The sequence below is a fragment of the Salmo trutta genome, chromosome 1, assembly GCF_901001165.1.
Source record: "Salmo trutta chromosome 1, fSalTru1.1, whole genome shotgun sequence".
In the NCBI taxonomy this organism is placed as follows: domain Eukaryota; kingdom Metazoa; phylum Chordata; class Actinopteri; order Salmoniformes; family Salmonidae; genus Salmo; species Salmo trutta.
In genome coordinates, this window is record NC_042957.1 from 15,493,580 (window position 1) to 15,517,928 (window position 24,349).

At 44.1% G+C, this 24,349-nt stretch overlaps 1 protein-coding gene across 2 annotated transcripts in view; it reads left to right on the forward strand.

Annotated features, from left to right (window-relative positions):
* LOC115169440 (MAM domain-containing glycosylphosphatidylinositol anchor protein 2) overlaps positions 1 to 24,349 on the forward strand; it is a 345,934-nt gene that overhangs the window by 106,991 nt on the left and 214,594 nt on the right. For both annotated transcript variants that reach the window (XM_029725099.1, XM_029725179.1), the window contains exon 2: positions 20,771 to 20,910. In XM_029725099.1, the coding sequence (XP_029580959.1) occupies positions 20,771 to 20,910 (140 nt within the window). The remainder of the gene's footprint in view (positions 1 to 20,770; positions 20,911 to 24,349) is intronic.

Below are 24,349 nucleotides of genomic sequence, written 5' to 3' on the forward strand. Positions count from 1 at the left end.
AATCCACTATAATTGAGAATTTCAATAAGCATTTTTCTACGGCTGGCCATGCTTTCCACCTGGCTACCACTACCGCGGTCAATAGCACTCGCCCAAGCCTTCCACATTTCTCCTTCTCCCAAATCCAGTCAGCTGATGTTCTGAAAGAGCTGCAAAATCTGGACCCCTACAAATCAGCGGGGCTAGACAATCTGGACCCTTTCTTTCTAAAATTATCTGCCGAAATTGTTGCAACCCCTATTACTAGCCTGTTCAACCTTTCTTTTCTGTCGTCTGAGATTCCAAAAGATTGGAAAGCAGCTGCTGTCATCCCCCTCTTCAAAGGAGGGGACACTCTTGACCCAAACTGCTACAGACCTATATCTATCCTACCCTGCCTTTCTAAGGTCTTCGAAAGCCAAGTCACCAAAGAAATTACCGACCATTTCGAATCCCACCGCACCTTCTCCGCTATGCAATCTGGTTTCAGAGCTGGTCATGGGTGCACCTCAGCCACGCTCAAGGTCCTAAACGATATCGTAACCGCCATCGATAAGAAACAATACTGTGCTGCCATATTCATTGACCTGGCCAAGGCTTTCGACTCTGTCAATCATCACATCCTCATCGGCAGACTCAATAGCCTTGGTTTCTCAAATGATTGCCTCACCTGGTTCACCAACTACTTCTCTGATAGAGTTCAATGTGTCAAATCGGAGGGCCTGTTGTCCGGCCCTCTGGTAGTCTCTATGGGGTGCCACAGGGTTCAATTCTTGGGCCAACTCTTTTCTCTGTATACATCAATGATGTCGCTCTTGATGCTGGTGAGTCTCTGATCCACCTCTACGCAGACGACACCATTCTGTATACTTCTGGCCCTTCTTTGGACACTGTGTTAACAACCCTCCAGATGAGCTTCAATGCCATACAACTCTCCTTCCGTAGCCTCCAACTGCTCTTAAATACAAGTAAAACTAAATGCATACTCTTCAACCGATCCCTGCCCACACCTCCCCGCCCATCCAGCATCACTACTCTGGACGGTCCTTACTTAGAATATGTGGACAACTACAAATACCCAGGTGTCTGGTTAGACTGTAAGCTCTCCTTCCAGACTCACATCAAACATCTCCAATCTAAAGTTAAATCTAGAATTGGCTTCCTATTTCGCAACAAAGCATCCTTCACTCATGCTGCCAAACATACCCTCGTAAAACTGACCATCCTACCGATCCTCGACTTCGGCGATGTCATTGACAAAATAGCCTCCAATACCCTACTCAATAAACTGGATGCAGTCTATCACAGTGCCATCCGTTTTGTCACCAAAGCCTCATATACTACCCACCACTGCGACCTGTATGCTCTCGTTGGCTGGCCCTCGCTTCATACTCGTCGCCAAACCCACTGGCTCCAGGTCATCTACAAGACCCTGCTAGGTAAAGTCCCCCCTTATCTCAGCTCACTGGTCACCATAGCAGCACCCACTTGTAGCACGCGCTCCAGCAGATATATCTCTCTGGTCACCCCCAAAGCCAATTCCTCCTTTAGCCGTCTCTCCTTCCAGTTCTCCGCTGCCAATGACTGGAATGAACTACAAAAATCTCTGAAACTGGAAACAGCCTCACTAGCTTTAAGCACCAGCTGTCAGAGCAGCTCACAGATCACTGCACCTGTACATAGCCCATCTATAATTTAGCCCAAACAACTACCTCTTCCCCTACTGTATTTATTTATTTAGCTCCTTTGCACCCCATTATTTCTATTTCTACTTTGCACTGTCTTCCACTACAAATCTACCATTCCAGTGTTTTACTTGCTATATTGGCCACCATGGCCTTTTTTGCCTTTACCTCCCTTATCTCACCTCATTTGCTCACATTGTATATAGACTTATTTTTCTACTGTATTATTGACTGTATGTTTGTTTTACTCCGTGTGTAACTCTGTGTTGTTGTATGTGTTGAACTGCTTTGCTTTATCTGGCCAGGTCGCAATTGTAAATGAGAACTTGTTCTCAACTTGCCTACATGTGCCTGGTTAAATAATGGTGAAATAAAATAAATAAAAATTGTTCTTATTCTATAATTGATTTTATAGTTTTTCCTTGTGAATCTACACACAATACCCCATAATGGCTAAGCAAAAAGAGGTTTGTAGAAATTTTAGCAAAAAAAAGAAAAAATACAAAACTGAAATATCACATTTACATAGGTATTTAGACCCTTTACTCAAATCAAATCAAATGTATTTGTCACATACACATGGTTAGCAGGTGTTAATGCAAGTGTAGCGAAATGCTTGTGCTTCTAGTTCCGACCATGCAGTAATATCTAAGAAGTAATATAACCTAACAATTTCACAACAACTACCTTATACACACAAGTGTAAAGGAATGAATACGAATATGTACATAAAAATATATAAATGAGTGATGGCCGAACGGCATAGGTAAGATGCAGTAGATGGTATAGAGTACAGTATATACATATGAGATCAGCAATGTAGGGTATGAGAACATTATATAAAGTGGCATTGTTTAAAGTGGCTAGTGATACATTACATCAAGATGGCAAGATGCAGTAGATGGTATAGAGTACAGTATATACATATGAGATGAGCAATGTAGGGTATGAGAACATTATATAAAGTGGCATTGTTTAAAGTGGCTAGTGATACATTTAATTACATCAGATGGCAAAATGCAGTAGATGGTATAGCGTACAGTATATACATAAGAGATGAGTAATGTAGGGTAAGTAAACATTATATAATATAAAGTGGCTAGTGATAAATTGATTACATACATTTTACCATTATTAAAGTGGGTGGAGTTGAGTCAGTATGTTGGCAGCAGCCACTCAATGTTAGTGATGGCTGTTTAACAGTCTGATGGCCTTGAGATAGAAGCTGTTTTTCAGTCTCTCGGTCCCCGCTTTGATGCACCTGTACTAAGCTCGCCTTCTGGATGATAGCGGGGTGAACAGGAAGTGGCTCGGGTGGTTGTCCTTGATGATCTTTTGGCCTTCCTGTGACATCGGGTGCTGTAGGTGTCCTGGAGGGCAGGTAGTTTGCACCCGGTGATGCGTTGTGCAGACCGGACCACCCTCTGGAGAGCCTTGCGGTTATGGGCGGAGCAGCTGCCGTACCAGGCGGTGATACAGCCCGACAGGATACTCTCGATTGTGCATCTGTAAAAGTTTGTGAGTGTTTTTGGTGACAAGCCGAATTTCTTCAGCCTCCTGAGGTTGAAGAGGCGCTGCTGTGCCTTCTTCACCACGCTGTCTGTGTGGACCATTTCAGTTTGTCCATGATGTGTACGCCGAGGAACTTAAAACTCTCCACCCTCTCCACTACTGTCCCGTCAATGTAGACAGGGGGCTGCTCCCTCTGCTGTTTCCTGAAGTCCACGATCATCTCCTTTGTTTTGTTGACATTGAGTGTGAGGTTATTTTCCTGACACCACACTCCGAGGGCCCTCACCTCCTCCCTGTAGGCCATCTCATCATTGTTGGTAATCAAGCCTACCACTGTAGTGTCGTCTGCAAACTTGATGATTGAGTTGGAGGCGTGCATGGCCCCGCAGTCATGGGTGAACAGGGAGTACAGTAGAGGGCTGAGAACGCACCCTTGTGGGGATCCAGTGTTGAGGATCAGCGGGGTGGAGATGTTGTTACCTACCCTCACCACCTGGGGGCGGCCCGTCAGGAAGTCCAGGAACCAGTTGCACAGGGCGGGGTACACAGGGTACTATGGTGTTAAATGCTGAGCTGTAATCGATGAACAGCATTCTTACATAGGTATTCCTCTTGTCCAGATGGGTTAGGGCAGTGTGCAGTGTGATGGCGATTGCGTTGTCTGTGGACCTATTGTGGTGGTAAGCAAATTGGAGTGGGTCTAGGGTGTCAGGTAGGGTGGAGGTGATATGGTCCTTGACTAGTCTCTCAAAGCACTTCATGATGACGGAACTGAGTGCTGCAGGGCGGTAGTCATTTAACTCAGTTACCTTAGCTTTCTTGGGAACAGGAACAATGGTGGCCCTCTTGAGGCATGTGGGGACAGCAGACTGGGATAAGGGTTGATTGAATATGTCTGTAAACACACCAGCCAGCTGGTCTGCGCATGCTCTGAGGACGCGGCCGGGGATGCCGTCTGGGCCTGCAGCCTTGCGAGGGTTAACACGTTTAAATGTTTTACTTACATTGGCTGCAGTGAAGGAGAGCCCACAGGTTTTGGTAGCGGGTCGTGTCAGTGGCTCTGTATTGTCCTCAAAGCGAGCAAAAAGTCCTTTGTTGAAGCATCTTTGGCAGCAATTACAGCCTTGAGTCTTCTTGGGTATGACGCTACAAGCTTGGCACATCGGTATTTGGGGAGTTTATCCCATTCTTCTCTGCAGATCCTCTCAAGCTCTATCAGGTTGGATGGGAAGCATTGCTGCACAGCTATTTTCAGGTCTCTCCAGAGATGTTTTATCGGGTTCAAGTCCGGGCTCTGGCTGGGCCACTCAAGGACATTCAGAGACTTGTCCCGAAGCCACTCCTGCGTTGTCTTGGCTCGTTGTCCTGTTGGAAGGTGAACGTTCACCCCAATCTGAGGTCCTGAGTGCTCTGGAGCAGGTTTTCATCAAGGATCTCTCTGTACTTTCCTCCGTTAATCTTTGCCTTGATCCTGACTTGTCTCCCAGTCCCTGCTGCTGAAAAAAAAAAACAAAGCATGATGCTGCCACCACGCTTCACCGTAGGGATGATGGCAAGGTTTCCTCCAGACGTGACACTTGTCATTCAGTCCAAGGAGTTCAATCTTGGTTTCATCAATCGAGAATATGGTTTCTCATGGTCTGAGAGTCTTTAGGTGCCTTTTTGGCAAACTCCAAGCGGGCTGTCATGTGCCTTTTATTGAGAAGTGGCTTCTGTTTGGCCACTCTACCATAAAGGACTGATTGGTGGAGTGCTGCTGCAGAGATGCTTGTCCTTCTGGAAGGTTTTGTCTCATCTCCACAGAAGAACTCTAGAGCTCTGTCAGGATGACCATCGGGTTCTTGGTCACCTCCCTGACCAAGTCCCTTGTCTCCCGTTGCTCAGTTTGGCCGGAAGAGTCTTGGTGGTTCCACTCTTCTTCCATTGAAGAATGATGGAGGTCACTGTGTTCCTGGGGACCTTCAATGATACAGAAATGTTTGGGTACCCTTCCCCAGATCTGAGCCTCGACACAATCCTGTCTCGGAGGTCTATGGACAATTCATTCGATCTCATGGCTTGGTTTTTGCTCTGACATGCTGTGTCAACTGTGGGACCTTATATAGACAGGTGTGTGCCTTTCCAAATCATGTCCAATCAATTGAATTTATCACAGGTGGACTCAAATCAAGTTGTAGAAACATCTCAAGGATGATCAATGGAAACATCATCAACCTGAGATAATTTTCAAGTCTCATAGCAAAATGTCTGAATACTTTTTATTTGCTTTTTTTTTATAAAACAAATGTTTCGCTTTGTCATTATGGGGTATTGTGTGTAGATTGCTGAGGATTTCCTGTAAATTAATCAATTTTATAACAAGGTTATAACAGCAAAATGTGAAAAAAGTCAAGGGATCTGAATACTTTACGAAGGCACTGTATGTACAATATGTAACCACTGGAATGAAATACAGGATATAGGCTACACAGGACAGAACAACGCTACACTGTAAATACTAAACAAAAAGAAGCAGACCACAACTTTATACAAAAATACTAAATACATATAGTAAACTATAGAAAGTTATACAAAACAATAAAACGGAATCCAATCCTTCTAGAAAACATTATTTTCTGCACGAGTCATCTTGGTCCAGGTCGCTTCCAGCATCTGTGTCTGACTCAATAAGAATTTCCTCCAAAACCTATTTGTCGTGATTCCTGGCTTTTGTCATTTCTTACCCCCCCTGTTGGGTAGTTTTTCACTTTCTCTTTACACCCTTGATAAGCCATTTTTATGCCAAAGTGATGAAAGAATCCATTCAAAATACTATGCTGCGCTCTGTGCATTCTGAGTGCATCCTTTCACAATGCCGGTAGCATAACCCAAAAGAGCTACTCAAGTCCTTCCTACAAGTCCCACCAAGGTCATCTGATATGACTGTAAAGCTTATCTTATTGGCTACATGACTGTCCATCTTTCATTTTACCCACTCCCCAATGTAACGCTATACTGTACCACAGGTCGAAAGATAAAAACACCACACTTTTTGTGCGCAAAGATGTAGTCAATGGGTGGACATTTGATGTTCTAATTCAGCCATACATTATCGGAGAAAATTGACAACAGGCTGCTTTTGTTCATATGAACCTAATGATTCATTTGACACCCCATGTTGCTCTATCTCAAACACAGACCAAATTGAAGCTAACCTTGTTTGTTGTTTAATGAAAACAACATTTTCTGGGCTGTGAATCAATAATGGTAGGTCACAGACCAACAAATAACATGTCAGTTTCATCTGTAGAGTCTTCGCTTTCACCACATATCAAGTTGTTCAAGATTTATATAATTTTAGCTTCTCCACACTAACACATCTTGAAATGGGCTTGTGGGTGTTACCTGCCCTTTTATGGTCGTATGCCCATATATGTTACTAAGGCGCACCAAAGATTGTATGGTACGGCTGGAAAGCCAAGCTCCCCAGCATTCAGGAGACACCCTGTATTCATGGATAACGGTTACCGTTCTCATGTCAGAAGACATTGAATAAAGCATTTACATTTAAGTGCTTCAGACAAATCAGGTCTGAAATTGAACAGTGGACATTTTAGAAGCCTTTTTAAACATTGAATACACTACAAGTTTGCAACAACAGGGTGATCAAATTTAGATCCTACATCTGTAGATACAGTACATAGATAATCAATACTGATGTAAGGATGCAGTCCATACAGACAGGTTATTTACAATAACAGGAGTGCTTTTGAGCGCATTAACAGGTGTGGAAGATGCCTGCTGGTGACTTCTGCTGATGCACGGTGATCAGCTTAAGTCAGGCAAGGTTTACTTGATGACAGTGATGTAGTAGTGTATGAATGTGCTGAACAGGCAACCCAATGCTGTGTCATTCACATGAGTCAGTGTATTTCTGTTGTTACCGTGTATGCACACACACAAGCAAATTCCAACAATGCAGGGTGTACAAAATAGAAAATACAAAAGAGATTACCCTTGCACTGTTAGACGCTCCTAGACTTTTAATGTAACAGTGTTTCATCCAAACAGTGGATCAAATGTGTTTTTCCCCTTATTATTTATGTATGTTGTTCATCTATAATGAGACTACATCAGGTGTTGTTTTAGAATACATCCAAACTTGAAACCTGAATCATAAGGCTGTTGTTGCTGTGCTCTTCTATGATGTCATTGCACACTGTTATCATCTTTCCCCTGATTTAACAGTCTCTAGTTGTGACATCAGCAGACCACTTTCACAGTGGTGGTCCTGTTTCCTGGGCCTGGCTGCTTCCACAGTGGTGGTCCTGTTTCCTGGGCCTGGCTGCTTCCACAGTGGTGGTCCTGTTTCCTGGGCCTGGCTGCTTCCACAGTGGTGGTCCTGTTTCCTGGGCCTGGCTGCTTCCACAGAGGTGGTCCTGTTTCCTGGGCCTGGCTGCTTCCACAGTGGTGGTCCTGTTTCCTGGGCCTGGCTGCTTCCACAGAGGTGGTCCTGGTTCTTAGGCCTGGCTGCCTCCTGACAATGGCTCTGGGTGGGATAACAGATACAAAGAGAAACTAGGCATTGTATACTGATATTGTTCCTGTGTGCACAGGATTGCTCTCTCGCTCTGAGACATACACACACGATAAGAAGCCCAGCAGGGCCAGGAAGCTAGCACAACATGGTTAATAGCCTTGAGGGGCTGGTCTGAAGACACTAAGCTCAGCATCAACAAGCCCCAGCTGTTTGGTCTTTTTTCACATTCATTGGTTTGTCAAATGTAGTCTTTGTCCCTACCAAGAACCCCCTCTGTCTCTCTCTGTGCCTCTCTGTCTCTGCTAGACCAGGGCCATGGTGACAGGCCTGCTTTAGCAAAATCTCATTTAATCACTCCATTGTGTATGGATAAAGCTGTCTCTGTCTCCCCTCAGTGGGATAGGTACAGGGAGGGCCAGGCTATCTGTCCGATGGGACCCCTGCTCCTCCTGATCCTCCTGCTCCTCCTATTCCTCCGGCTCCTCCTGTTCCTTCCCCTGTTCCTCCTACTCCTCCTGTTCCTACTACTCCTCCTGTTGCTCCTGCTCCTCCTACTCCTCCTGTCCCTCCTGTTCCTCCTGTTCCTCCTCTTGCTCCTCCTACTCCTCCTCCTGTTCCTCCTATTCCTCCTGTTGCTCCTGTTCCTTCTCCTGCTCCTCCTACTCCTCCTCCTGTTCCTCATACTCATCATGTTCCCCCTGTTCCTCCTACTCCTCCTTTTCCTGCTGTTCCTCCTACTACTCTTGCTTCTCCTGTTCCTACTACTTTTGCTCCTCCAGTTCCTCCTTCTACTCCTGCTCCTCCTGTTCCTCCTACTACTCCTGCTCCTCCTACTCCTCCTGTTCCTCCTTCTACTCCTGCTCCTCCTGTTCCTCCTACTCCTGCTCCTCCTACTCCTCCTGTTCCTCCTACTCCACCTGTCCCTCCTACCCCTACTCCTTCTACTCCTCCTGTTCCTTCTGCTCCTCCTGTTCCCCCTGTTCCTCCTGCTCATCCTTTTCCTCCTGCTCATCTTTTTCCTCCTTTTCCTTCTGTTCCTTCTACTCCTCCTACTCATCATTTTCCTGCCTTTCCTGCTGTTCCTCCTACTACTCCTGCTCCTCCTATTCCTCTTGCTCCACCTGTTCCTACAACTCTTGCTCCTTCTGTTCCTCCTTCTACTCCTGCTCCTCCTGTTCCTCCTACTACTCCTGCTCCTCCTATTCCTCTTGCTCCACCTGTTCCTACAACTCTTGCTCCTTCTGTTCCTCCTTCTACTCCTGCTCCTCCTGTTCCTCCTACTCCTCCTGCTCATCATTTCCCTCCTTTTCCTCCTGTTCCTCCTGCTCATCATTTTCCTCCTGTTCCTCCTGTTCCTCCTACTGCTCTTGCTCCACCTGCTCCTCCTACTCCTCATGTTCCTCCTACTCCTGTTCCTCCTGCTCCTCCTGTTCCTCCTACTCCACCTGTCCCTCCTGCTCCTACTCCTCCTGTCCCTCCTACTTCTGCTGTTCCCCATGTTCCTCCTACTCCTTCTGTTCCCCCTGTTCCTGCTACTGATCCTGTTCCTCCTACTCCCCCTGCTCCCAGCCCGCTTCCATTTATAGCACCACACCACAGGGGACTGAGTGTGTGTGTGTGTGTGTGTGTGTGTGTGGGGGAATTCTGATATAACAACCTGAGAGAAACACAGCTTACCCTAAATACTAGAGGAGTTAGCCTCAATGTGACTGCTACTCCATATACCCTACAGTACATAGGTTACTGTGCAAAGTTATTCTACCCTACATAGGCTACTGTACATGGTTAGTTTGTTAGTCTACCCTACGTACACTATATATACAAAAGTATGTGGACACCCCTTCAAATTAGTGGATTCGGCTATTTCAGCCACACTCCTTGCTGACAGGTGTATAAAATCAAGCACACATCCATGCAATCTCCATAGACATGCATTGGTATTAGAATGGCCTTACTGAAGAGCTCAGTGACTTTCAGTGTGGCACCGTCATAGGATGACACCTTTCCAACAAGTCAGTTTGTCAAATTTCTGAGCAAAGCTGCCCCGGTCAACTGTAAGTGTTGTTATTGAGAAGTGGAAATGTCTAGGCGCAACAACGGCTCAGCCATGAAGTGGTAGGCCACACAAGCTCACAGAGTGGGATCGCCGAGTGCTGAAGTGCGTAGCACAGGCCTGGGCAACTCCAGTCCTCGGGGGCCTGATTGGTGTCACACTTTTGCCCCAACCCCAGCTAACACACCCGACTCCAATAATCAACTAATCATGATCTTCAGTTAAAAATGCAATTAGTTTATATCAGTTTGCTAGGGATGGGGGAAAAGTGTGACAACAATCAGGTCCCCGAGGACTGGAATTGCCCAGGCCTGGCGTAGCGGGTAAAAATTGTCTGTCCTCGGTTGCAACACTTACTACCAAGTTCCAAACTTCCTCTGGAAGCAACGTCAGCACAATAACTGTTTGTCAGGAGCTTCATAAAATATGGTTTCCATCTCCGAGCAGCCGCACACAAGCCTAACATCACCATATGCAATGCCAAGCGTCGGCTGGAGTGGTGTAAAGCACCACCATTGGACTCTGGAGCATTGGAAAGGCGTTCTCTGGAGTAATGAATCACGCTTCACCATCTGGCAGTCTGATGGACGAATCTGGGTTTGGCAGATGTCAGGAGAACGCTACCTGCCCCAATGCATAGTGCCAACTGTAAAGGGCTCTCCAGAGGGTGGTGTGGTCTGCACAACGCATCACCGGGAGCAAAATACCTGCCTTCCAGGACAACGACAGCACCCAATGTCTCAGGAAGGCCAAAAAGAATATTAACTTTTTAAGCTATAGGGGGCAGTATTTTCATATTCGGATGAAAAGCGTGCCCAGAGTAAACTGCCTAATACTCGGGCCCAGAGTCAGATATTTGCATACTATTAGTATATTTGTATAGAGAACACTCTGAAGTTTCTAAAACTGTTTGAATGATGTCTGTGAGTATAACAGAACTCATATGGCAGGAAAAAACCTGAGAAAAATCCTATCCTACATGTCAAACGTTGTAAACAATGTTTGACATGTTTCTACGAACGGTAATGGAACTATTTGACTTTTCTTGTCTGGATTTACACTCGCGTGTTATGCCTTTGGATAGTGATCTGAACGCACGAACAAAACGGAGGTATTTGGACATAAATATGGAGTATTTCGAACAAAAATAACATTTCTTGTGGAAGTAGGAGTCCTGGGAGTGCATTCTGACGAAGATCAGCAAAGGTAAGAGAATATTTATAATACTAATTCTGAGTTTAGTTGACCCCAGAACTTGGCGGGTATCTGTATAGCTTGCTTTGATGGTTGAGCTATGTACTCAGAATATTGAAAAATGTGCTTTCTCTGTAAAGCTATTTTAAAATCTGACACAGCGGTTGCATTAAGGAGAAGTATATCTATAATTCTTTCAATAACTGTTGTACATTTTATCAACGTTTATGAGTATTTTTATAAATTGATTTGCTCATTCACCGGAAGTTTTTGGTGGGAATACATTTTCTGAACATCACGCACCAATGTAAAATGGGTTTTTTGGATATAAATATGAACTTTATCGAGCTAAACATACATGTATTGTGTAACATGAAGTCCTATGAGTGCCATCTGATGAAGATCAAAGGTTAGTGAATATTTTAGCTGTATTTTAGGTTTTTGTGATGCATGTCCTTGCTTGGAAAATGGCTGTGTGGTTTTTCTTGTGAAGTTTATGTCATAACATAATCTAATTTTATGCTTTCGCCGTGAAGCCTTTTTGAAATCGGACAATGTGGTTAGATTAGCGGAACGCCTAGCCAATATCCAATGGAACAGCGTGGCGCGAAATACAAAAACCTCGAAAATCCAATAATTTCAATTTCTCAAACACACGACTATTTTACACCATTTTAAAGATACACTTCTCCTTAATCCAACCACATTGTCCGATTTCAAAAAGGCTTTACAGCGAAAGCACAACATTAGATTATGTTAGGAGAGTACATAGACCAAAATAACCACACAGCCATTTTCCAAGCAAGCATATATGTCACAAAAACCACAAACACAGCTAAATGAAGCACTAACCTTTGACGATCTTCATCAGATGACACTCCTAGGACATTATGTTACACAATTCATGTATGTTTTGTTCAATCAAGTTCATATTTATATCCAAAAACAGCATTTTACATTGGCGCATGATGTTCAGAAAATGTATTCCCACCAAAAACATCCGGTGAATTTACAAAAATACTCATCATAAATGTTGACAAAATACATAACAATTATTTTAAGAATTATAGATACAGAACTCCTTTATGCAACCGCTGTGTCAGATTTTAAAATACCTTTACGGAGAAAGCACATTTTTTTATATTTTGAGTACATAGCTCGCCATCACGGCCCGCCAAGTTCGTCGAAACCTAAACTCAGAATTAGTTTTAGAAATATGCTCTTACCTTTGCTGATCTTCATCAGAATGCACTCCCAGGACTGCTACTTCCACAATAAATGTTGTTTTTGTTCGAAATAATCCATAGTTATGTCCAAATCCCTCCGTTTTGTTCGTGTGTTCAGGTCACTATCCAAAGGCTAACGCGCGAGTGCAATTCGAGACACAAAAAGTCAAAATGTTCCATTACCGTACTTAGAAGAATGTCAAACGCTGTTTAAAATCAATTTTTATCGTATTTTTAACGTAAACTTGCGATAATATTCCAACCGGACAATAGCGTATTCATTCAAGGAGAAAAAGAAAAAACAGCGAGCTCGCGGGACCGCGCATATCCAATCCCTTTGTTGCCAGGCAGACCACTCAGTATCTGAGCTCCTATACTCTGCCCAGTGACAGGAGAAGGCTCAAACCACTTTCTGAAGGCTTTAGACAGCCAATGGAAGCCTTAGAAAGTGCAACGTAACACCACAGATACTGTAGTTTCGAAAGGGACTAACTAGAAAGAAGAACTACAATTCTCAGATCCTCCACTTCCTGGTTGACTTGTTCTCAGATTTTTGCCTGCCATATGAGTTCTGTTATACTCACAGACACCATTCAAACAGTTTTAGAAACTTCAGAGTGTTTTCTATCCAAATCTACTAATAATATGCATATTCTCGTTTCTGGGCAAGAGTAGTAACCAGATTAAATCAGGTACGTTTTTTCATCCGGCCGTGAAAATACTGCCCCCTATCCATATCAGGTTAATGAGAAGTTTATCTTTAAAATGGTGTAAAATTGTTGATTGTTTGAGAAAATGAAATTATTAGATTTTTGCTGTTTTGTATTTCGTGCCATGCTATTTCACTGGCTGTTGATAGCGTGTACCGCGGGTGGGACGCTAGCGTCCCACCTAGCCCATAGAAGTTAAGGACAACAACCACCTGCGCAACTGCCTGTTCACCCTGCTACCATCCAGAAGGCAAGGTCAGTACAGGTGCATCAAAGCTGGGACTGAGAGACTAAAAAACAGCTTCTATCTCAAGGCCATCAGACTGTTATACAGCCATCACTAACACACCATTACTACCTGGGGACTGCCTGTCAGGAAGTCCAGGATCCAGTTGCAGAGGGAGATGTTTAGCCCCAGGGTCCTTAGCTTAGTGAGGAGCTTTGTGGGCACTTTGGTGTTGAACGCTGAACTGTAGTCAATGAATAGCATTCTCACGTTGGTGTTCCTTTTGTCTAGGTGGGAAAGGTCAGTGTTGAGTGCAATAGAGATTGCATCATATGTGGATCTGTTGGGGCGGTATGCAAATTGGAGTGGGTCTAGGGTTTCTGTAGTCCCTACATACTGTATGTAGTTAGTCCACCCATATACTGTATCTAGTTAGTTAATCTACCCACATACTGTATCTGGTTAGTTAGTCTACCCACATACTGTATCTAGTTAGTCTACTCACATACTGTATCTAGTTAGTCTACCTACATACTGTATCTAGTTAGTCTACCCACATACTGTATCTGGTTAGTTAGTCTACTCACATACTGTATCTAGTTATTCTACCTACATACTGTATCTGGTTAGTTAGTCTACCCACATACTGTATCTAGTTATTCTACCTACATACTGTATCTATCTAGTTTGTCTACTCACATTCTGTATCTAGTTAGTTAGTCTACCCACATACTGTATCTAGTTAGTCTACACACATACTGTATCTAGTTATTTAGTCTACCCACATACTGTATCTAGTTATTCTACCTACATTCTGTATCTATCTAGTTAGTCTACCCACATACGGTATCTAGTTAGTTAGTCTACCCACATACTGTATCTAGTGTGTTGGTCTACCCACAAACTGTATCTAGTTATTTAGTCTACCCACATAATGTATCTAGTTATTTAGTCTACCCACATACTGTATCTAGTTATTTAGTCTACCCACATACTGTATCTAGTTATTTAGTCTACCCACATACTGCATCTAGTTAGTATACCCACTTACTGCATCTAGTTAGTCAACTCACATACTGTATCTAGTTAGTCAACTCACATCCTGCATCTAGTTAGTTGGTCTACCCACATACTGCATCTAGTTAGTATACCCACTTACTGTATCTAGTTAGTTATTCTACACACATGCTGTATCTAGTTAGTTATTCTAAACACATACTGTATCTAATTAGTCTTCCTACATACTGTATCTAGCTAGTTAGTCAACTCTCATACTGCATCTAGTTAGTCTGTTTATAGTTAGTTATTCTACTCACATACTGTATCTCGTTAGTCTACCCACATACTGTATGTATCTAGTTAGTCTAATCCACATACTGTATGTATCTAGTTAGTCTACCCACATACTGTATCTCGTTAGTCTACCCACATACTGTATGTATCTAGTTAGTCTACCCACATACTGTATGTATCTAGTTAGTCTACCCACATACTGCATCTCGTTAGTCTACCCACATACTGTATCTAGTTAGTTAGTCTACCCACATACTGTATCTAGTTAGTCTACCCACATACTGTATGTATCTAGTTAGTCAACCCACATACTGTATCTCGTTAGTCTACCCACATACTGTATGTATCTAGTTAGTCAACCCACATACTGTATCTCGTTAGTCTACCCACATACTGTATGTATCTAGTTAGTCTACCCACATACTGTATATGCACTGCTCAAAAGAATAAAGGGAACACTAAAATAACACATCCTAGATCTGAATGAATGAAATAATCTTATTAAATGCTTTTTTCTTTACATAGTTGAATGTGCTGACAACAAAATCACACAAAAATAATCAATGGAAATCCAATTTATCAACCCATGGAGGTCTGGATTTGGAGTCACACTCAAAATTAAAGTGGAAAACCACACTACAGGCTGATCCAACTTTGATGTAATGTCCTTAAAACAAGTCAAAATGAGGCTCAGTAGTGTGTGTGGCCTCCACGTGCCTGTATGACCTCCCTACAACGCCTGGGCATGCTCCTGATGAGGTGGCGGATGGTCTCCTGAGGGATCTCCTCCCAGACCTAGACTAAAGCATCCGCCAACTCCTGGACAGTCTGTGGTGCAACGTGGCGTTGGTGGATGGAGCGAGACATGATGTCCCAGATGTGCTCAATTGGATTCAGGTCTGGGGAACGGGCGGGCCAGTCCATAGCATCAATGCCTTCCTCTTGCAGGAACTGCTGACACACTCCAGCCACATGAGGTCTAGCATTGTCTTGCATTAAGAGGAACCCAGGGACAACTGCACCAGCATATGGTCTCACAAGGGGTCTGAGGATCTCATCTCGGTACCTAATGGCAGTCAGGCTACTTCTGGCGAGCACATGGAGGGCTGTGCGGCCCCCAAAAGAAATGCCACCCCACACCATGACTGACCCACCGCCAAACCGGTCATGCTGGAGGATGTTGCAGGCAGCAGAACGTTCTCCACGGCGTCTCCAGACTCTGTCACGTCTGTCACATGTGCTCAGTGTGAACCTGCTTTCATCTGTGAAGAGCACAGGGCGCCAATTTGCCAATCTTGGTGTTCTCTGGCAAATGCCAAACGTCCTGCACGGTGTTGGGCTGTAAGCACAACCCCCACCTGTGGACGTCGGGCCCTCATACCACCCTCATGGAGTCTGTTTCTGACCGTTTGAGCAGACACATGCACGTTTGTGGCCTGCTGGAGGTCATTTTGCAGGGCTCTGGCAGTGCTCCTCCTGCTCCTCCTTGCACAAAGGCGGAGGTAGCGGTCCTGCTGCTGGGTTGTTGCCCTCCTACGGCCTCCTCCACATCTCCTGATGTACTGGCCTGTCTCCTGGTAGCGCCTCCATGCTCTGGACACTACGCTGACAGACACAGCAAACCTTCTTGCCACAGCTCGCATTGATGTGCCATCCTGGATGAGCTGCACTACCTGAGCCACTTGTGTGGGTTGTAGACTCCGTCTCATGCTACCACTAGAGTGAAAGCACCGCCAGCATTCAAAAGTGACCAAAACATCAGCCAGGAAGCATAGGAACTGAGAAGTGGTCTGTGGTCACCACATGCAGAACCACTCCTTTATTGGGGGTGTCTTGCTAATTGCCTATAATTTCCACCTGTTGTCTATTCCATTTGCACAACAGCATGTGACATTTATTGTCAATCAGTGATGCTTCCTAAGTGGACAGTTTGATTTCACAGAAGTGCGATTGACTTGGAGTTACATTGTGTTGTTTAAGTGTTCCCTTTATTTTTTTGAGCAGTGTAGTTAGTTATTCTAAACACATACTGTGTATAGTTAGTCTACTCACATACTGTATCTAGTTAGTTAGTCTACCCACATACTGTATCTAGTTAGTCTACCCACATACTCTATGTATCAAGTTAGTCTACCCACATACTGTATCTAGTTAGTTAGTCTACGCTACATGTCTCAGAGCTCAGAGGATGGGGGAGGGTGGGTTTCTGACATAACAGCATGAGAGAGAGAGAGAGAGAGAGAGAGAGAGAGAGAGAGAGAGAGAGAGAGAGAGACGTGAGTTTTGTATTTGTTAATGTGTGTCACCTTTGGGTGTGTGCGCGGCTGTGTTTGTATGTTTGTGTGTGTGTGTGTGCGTGTGCGTGCGTGCTCTTGCTGCATCAGTGAGGATAATTCATAACGGGTGTTTTTCTAGTTTTCTCTCCCAACTCTGTGCTCATCTCAGGACTGATAGCATGTTGTAGAATAACTGGCTTATTGGAGTAAATTGCATTAGCACCATGTTGCCTGGCGCCCCAGGGTCTTCTCCTAAGCCTTTTGTTTTAAGTGGCAGCCATGTGTGAAGCGTTTCTCTACTCAGCCAGGGCTTTCAATTCTCTGGAATACACTGCTGGCAGATTCATCTCCTAATGGAGAGACCCACTGCAGGCTCTGTCCATGTGGATGACTTGTTAGCATTTCCTGTTAGCATCAATCTCAGTGTTATTTAATAAATCTATGTAGCAATTAGTGAGCTAAATTCTGTTTAAGGGCATTACGCTAACAAGCTGAGTAGAAGGAGACAGTGAGGGAACAGTCACAGTAGTGCAGTAAGAGGAGGGTGTGTGGTTAGCGTGTAGCAGGCTAGCGTCTAGCGGGTTAGCGTCTAGCAGACTCGCTTAGTCTCATTAGTGTGTTGTGAGAACGAAGCGATCTAGGGCCCAACGTGAATCTCTGCTTTAGGTTGTCTGAGTCTACTGAGTGTTCTGGAGCAGGAAACCACACTGATGCAGTAAAAGGAACTGTATTTTCCTGTCTGATTATAACCAATTTTAGCTTTTACCCTAGTCTTGTTCACTACTCATGCCCTGGCCCTGAAGCTTCTTTTACCCAGATCTGGGCCCAGCTAACCTTCCACATCCTAAACTTAACCATTCGAGGGAGAAACACATACTGACCTATGATCAGCCTCTAGCGGTCAAATTCATCCGACCCCATCATTCACGCCCCAGTGGGCCTTGCGTGCATCCCCAGGCTCCCATCCAAAAGCCCAGACATGAGCTTTTGACCTGATCTGTCCCCCCCACACTGCTTCGGTCTCTTTCTCATATATATTTGTATATTTGTCTCTCTACGCGGGGGTGAACCATGGGCAGCATCATTCTTCATCACCATCAACATGCCCGGCTGAGCGTAAGGAAGAGAGAGAAAAACAACAACACCTGTGCTGTAATCACATGAGGATGGACAGCTGCGAGCGTGCTCTTTAGAGTAGTAGAGTTACAACTGGGTTAGTTAGACCTACTGCAGAGAGGGACAATTAACTGTAAAGCAGTGGAGGCTCCTCAGATGAGGAAGGGGAGGACTATCCTCCTCAGTGAATTTCATAAAAATAAAAATAGTGAAACAAAAAAAGTTATCCTTTTTAGATAAAACAATACTAGATATGTTCACATCATCAAATAATGATTAAAACACACTGTTTTGCAATGAAGTTCTACCACAACCCCAGTAGCACTCTGTAGGGTAGCACCATGGTGTAGCCAGAGGATATCTAGTTTCTGTCCTCCTCTGGGTACATTGACTTCAATAGAAAACCGAGGAGGGCTCATGGTTCTCACCCCCTTCCATAAAGTTACACAGTAATTTGGAAAATCTGACCATAATTCTATCCTCCTGATTCCTGCTTACAAGCAAAAATTAAAGCAGGAAGCACCAGTGACTAGATCAATGAAAAAGTGATCAGATGAAGCAGATGCTAAGCTACAGGACTGTTTTGCTAGCACAGACTGGAATATGTTCTGGGATTCCTCCAATGGCATTGAGGAGTACACCAAATCTGACCGTACGTACATACCCCAACCAGAAGCCATGGATTACAGACAGCATCCGCACTGAGCTAAAGGCTAGAGCTGACGCTTTCAAGGAGCGGGACTCTAACCCTGGTATGGCAACTGCTTGGCCTCTGACCGCAAGGCACTACAGAGGGTAGTGCGAATGGCCCAGTACATCACTGGGGCCAAGCTTCCTGCCATCCAGGACCTCTATACCAGGCCGTGTCAGAGGAAGGCCCTAAAAATGTTCAAAGACTCCAGCCACCCTAGTCATGGACTGTTCTCTCTGCTACCGCACGGCAAGCGGTACCGGAGCACCAAGTCTAGGTCCAAGAGGCTTCTAAACAGCTTCTACTCCCAAGCCAAAAGACTCCTGAACATCTAGTCAAATGGCTAGCAAGACTATTTGCATCCCACACCACTGCCACTCTCTGTTGTCATCTATGCATAGTCACTTTTAATTAACTCTACCTACATGTACATACTACCTCAACTAACCAATGCCACCGCACATTGACTCTGTACCAGCACCGCCACCTGTAGATATTGTTATTTTTTACTGCTGCTGCTGCTTTAATTACTTGTTACTCTTATTCGTATCCATATTTTTTAAAACTGCACTGTTGGTTAGGGGCTCTTAAGTAAGCATTTCACTGTAAGGTCTACACCTGTTGTATTCGGCACATGTGACTAATAACATTTTATTTGATTTAATTATGACAGCATGAACTGACATGTTGTCCACCCAATCAAAGTATCAGAGAATGAATCTAGTTCTGAAAGCATAACCTACAGCTAGCTAGCACTGCAGTGCATAAACGGTGGTGAGTAGCTGACTCAAAAAGAGAGAAAGACAATTGAACAGTTTTGAACAAATTAATTTCTTCCAAAATTAAGGAGAGAGAGAGACAGAAAGAGAAAGAGATTCTAGATACAGTATTACTTAGCTAGCATGGAATGCAGCTAGCTCATTTAGACTACTCAAACACCCTGCTCAAACAGAGAGGGATGCTATGTTAGCTAGCTGGCTATGGCTATCCAACACAAGGTAAGCGTTTGGTTTTATTAATTTATTGCTACCGGGGCCCACAAGTGTAACTGCTTAACTACTTGCTGCTGACTGTACACTGTACTGTAGGATTGTAGCGAGTTTACTAAAGCGTTTGTTCTAGTAGATGTGTTGACTATGACATGAAAACAATGTAGACTGTGTGTAGCAGTTAGCAGTCATGACATGAAGGTTTGGCTTGGGAAGTTTTTTTTGTCTGGTAACAGACAGCTGATGTGTTGTGGACTGAAGTCCACAAGCGAAGGGAAAAGGTGTGAGGAGGAGAGGGCATACATAGGTGCGAGTAGGAATTATATATGCAGCAAGCTGTTTGTATGTGGCTGCTATGCAAGTGAACTGTGTTTGCATGTGATCAGGGGTGTCTTCATTGTGCCGATTCTGTTGAAAAACCCTTCGGAAGCAAATGGAACGAAACGGGCATAAACATACCTCAATTTGTCAAATAGAAACTCTCGTGTTTCCAAACTGTTTCCACTAAAAGCGATTCTGCGTGCTTCTGGGTTGTTGGATTTAGACGTTTGCTTTAGGTGTTTTGATGTTTAATGAGGACAGACTACCTGCAATGCTATCAAATATAGATTAATAGGCATGATACCTGCAGATGCTGTTCATTTGAACCATCATCCTCAAAACAAAGCAGAACCCATGACTGTGAAAATCAGGCCAAAGACCTCACAGATATTACATTGTGTGTATGATAAGAGGGCCAATTTGGGTGATTATTGCATTAAATGGGCAGAAATCAATGGGGGAAGTGTCTGTGTGTGTGTTAGGAAAAGGGGAAAGGGGATACCTAGTCAGTTGCACAACTCTAGTGTGTGTGTGTGTGTGTGTGTGTGTGTGTGTGTGTGTGTGTGTGTGTGTGTGTGTGTGTGTGTGTGTGTGTGTGTGTGTGTGTGTGTGTCTCAGCACTACTCTCACGATTCTGTTACCTCCTGACTCTGATACCCTGTCTCTGAGCTCATCCAGATGGCGTCTGGATCGATTCAGATTTACCCAGGTTTGTAAAATTAAAGAGAGAGAAGGGATACAGATACACAGTACAATGTTATCCAAAAAGCTGAGGAGAAGTACATAGAAATAAATAAAATGTCTCTTCTCTCAATTCTTCACACAGTTTTTTTACTCAAAATATTCACAAAATTGTAATTCCCCAGTTATACGTTATAGGATTTCCAATGTGAATTGTGTGAATTAATCTGAACGTTGCAGCTTTGACTTTCTTCTTGTAATGATTGAGATGTACTAACTGTTCTGTTTGTCCTCTACAGCACCCCCTACGGTTCGCATCGTCCACTCGGGCCACGCCTGTAATGTTGAGGAGGAGCGCCACGCAGAGAGGGTGTACACAATCCGGGAGGGAGAGACCCTTGAACTCACTTGTCTTGTCACAGGACACCCACGGCCACAGGTCAGTCGACCTGCCAATCACTCAGTTTAGCCAATCAGGACGCTAACGTTTCACTTCACCCACCAATAACTCTGTTGAGCCAATAAGAACTCTTACTGCACTCACCAATTACTCTTTCTGAACACTTTGGTACCCAGGTCAGAAGATATCCAGTCCTCTTAGACTTTACAATTGCATGTTTTGAGCACAATAGTACGATCATTAGTAGAGGCATCTATGAGTCTTTCTATAAATAAAGGTGCAAACTTGTGAAATCAGGATCAAATTTTCTAAATGTTTCGATATACCGTACAGTGCATTCGGAAAGGATTCAGACCCCTTGCCTTTTTCCACATTTTGTTATGTTACAGCTAGGGACATTTTTTTAACGTTTTTGGCTGATACTGATATCCAATATTTTCCTTGCCAAAAAAAAAATTATGCTGATACCGATAACCATTATTTTGAATTTTAGCAGCCTTTTAAGCATAATAGTACAGTTATATAGTTGAAACACACACACACACACACACACACCAAAAAGTTATTTGTTGGCATTTACTTATGTCCCCATTACCAGTAAAACATAATCAAAACCTATTTATTTCACTTACTTGCTGTGCTGTTTCGTTGTTCATTTGTTCAGTCTCAACCAGGATTTCATCATACATGACAAGCAGTGAAGTTTCAACTCTGTCTGTCCGTGGCCTCTCTTCCTCGCAGCGCACTGTCACTGTGTCCGTTTCCATCTTGTCCAGCTGTGTCTAACATTTCACGTAAACCCTGTTTCTTGTCTGCATCGAAGTAGCGGTCCTTGTACCTAGCATCGAGCATGGTGGACAAACAGTATTGGCTCAGAGAGAATGCCACCGAATTGCTTGTTCACAGCCTCTAGTAAAGTACTTATCCAAGTTAACCCGACGGTCTGTGTTGGCATTTTTGTTGATCAGGCGTTTCAATAACATGACAGGGTGTCACGTCTGCTGCAGACGCAGTTGAGCTTATTTCTCGAGTCAGTTGTTGGAATGGAGCTAGGGGTGCTCATGTTTCCAAGTTTCAAACATGTTCTCAAATGCCATTGAAATGGCAGCAGCGGTATGAGAACCAGCACATTCTTGAGCATGCAATACGGCTTTCCTCAGTACAAAATCCTCGTCGACCCACTGTGCTGTCAGACTCATAATGCTCATGGGGCTGACATCACTGGGCGAAATGTCAGTCCTGAAGCTAATAGCAGTGACGCCCATAGCAAGTAGCTCATGATTGTGAGTTTCAATACTGTGCAACTCCGGTAGGGCAACATCTGAAAGATAGTGCCTACTTGGTAGAGTGTACCGGTGCTCTACCGGTTGGCGAAAGCCAACATCATCCATGACAGAGAACGGTTGATTGTCAAGGGCAATGAATTCCATTATTAATTACTCTTTCAAATGACTGCTCGACTTGTTGACTGCTCGATCCACACAGCAGACATTGTGGGCTAGGCTAGGAATACTGTGTTGCACGTGTAGCGCTATATTTTTGTGGCATTATGTCATCTACCTACGCTATATTGGTATGCACGTTAGCTTTGACATCGGTTTTGCACATCGCCGTTAAACTAGACATCGGGCCGATGTTGGCATTTTTAGCTAATATCGTCCGATTACGGTATGCTTACCGATATATCGTGCATTCCTAGTTACCAGCCTCATTCTAAAATGGATGAAATAGTTTTTTTCTTCATATCAGTAAAAAAAAGTTACATTTTTGCAAATGTATAAAAATAAAAACTGAAATATCACATTTACATAAGTATTCAGCCCCTTCACTCAGTACTTTTTTGAAACACCTTTGGCAGCAATTACAGCCGCGAGTCTTCTTGGGTATGATGCTACAAGCTTAGCACACCTGTATTTGGGGAGGTTGTCCTATACTTCTCTGCAGATCAGGTTGGATGGGGAGCATTGCTGCACAGCAATTTTCAGGTCTCTCCAGAGAGGTTCAATCGGGTTCAGCTCTGGGCTCTGCCTGGGGAACTCAAGGACATTCAGAGACTTGTCCCAAAGCCACTCCTATGTTGTCTTGGCTGTGTGATTAGGGTCATTGTCCTGATAGAAGGTGAACCATTGCCCCTGTATGAGGTCCTGAGCGCTTTGGAGCAGGTTTTCATCAAGGATCTCTCTGTACTTTGCTCCATTCATCTTTCCTTTGGTCCTGACTGGTCTCCCAGTCCCTGCTGCTGAAAAACATCCCCACAGCATGATGCTGCCACAACCATGCTTCACTGTAGGGATGGTGCCAGGTTTCCTCCAGATGTGACGCTTGGCATTCAGGCCAAAGAGTTCAATGTTGGCTTCATCAGACCAGATAATCTTGTTTCTCATGGTCTGAGAGTCCTTTAGGTGCCTTTTGCAAAACTCCAAGTGGGCTGTCGTGCCTTTTACTGAGGAGTGGCTTCCGTCTGGCCTCTCTACCATAAAGGCCTGATTGGTGTAGTGCTGCAGAGATGGCTATCCTTCTGGAAGGTTCTCCCATCTCCACAGAGGAACTCTGGAGCTATGTCAGAGTGACCATCGGGTTCTTGGTCATCTCCCTGACCAAGGCCATTCTCCCCCGATTGCTAAGTTTGGCCAGGTGGCCAGCTCTAGGAAGAGTCTTGATGGTGCCAAACTTTTTCCATTTAAGAATGATAGAGGCCACTGTGTTCTTGTACTTTCAATGTTGCAGAAATATTTTGTTACCCTTCCCCAGATCTGTGCCTCGACACAATCCTGTCTCGGAGATCTACGGCCAATTCCTTCAACCTCATGGCTTGGATTTTGCTCTGACATGCACTGTCAACTGTGGGACCTTATACAGTGGCTTGTGAAAGTATTCACCCACCTTGGCATTTTTCCTATTTTGTTGCCTTACAACCTGGAATTAAAATAGATTTTTGGGGGGTTTGTATCATTTGATTTGCACATGCCTACCACTTTAAAGATGCAAAATATCTTTATTGTGAAACACACCAAAATGTGTTTGCTTCTTTTTTTTCTTTAAGCAATGGCTTATTTCTGGCCACTCTTCCGTAAACCCTGCAGGGGTGGCAGGTAGCCTAGTGGTTAGAGTGTTGGACTAGTAACCGAAAAGTTGCAAGTTTGAATCCCCGAGCTGACAAGGTAAAAAATCTGTCGTTCTGCCCCTGAACATGACAGTTAACCCGCTGTTCCTAGGTTGTCATTGAAAATAAGAATTTGTTCTTAACTGACTTGCCTTGTTAAAAATAAATACCCAGCTCTGTGGAGTGTATGGCTTAAAGTGGTCCTATGGACAGATACTCCAATCTCTGCTGTGGAGCTTTGCAGCTCATTCAGGTTTATCTTCAGTCTCTTTTTTGCCTTTCTGATTAATTCCCTCCTTGTCTGGTCCGTGAGTTTTGGTGGGCGGCCCTCTCTTGGCAGGTTTGTTGTGGTGCCATATTCTTTCCATTTTTGAA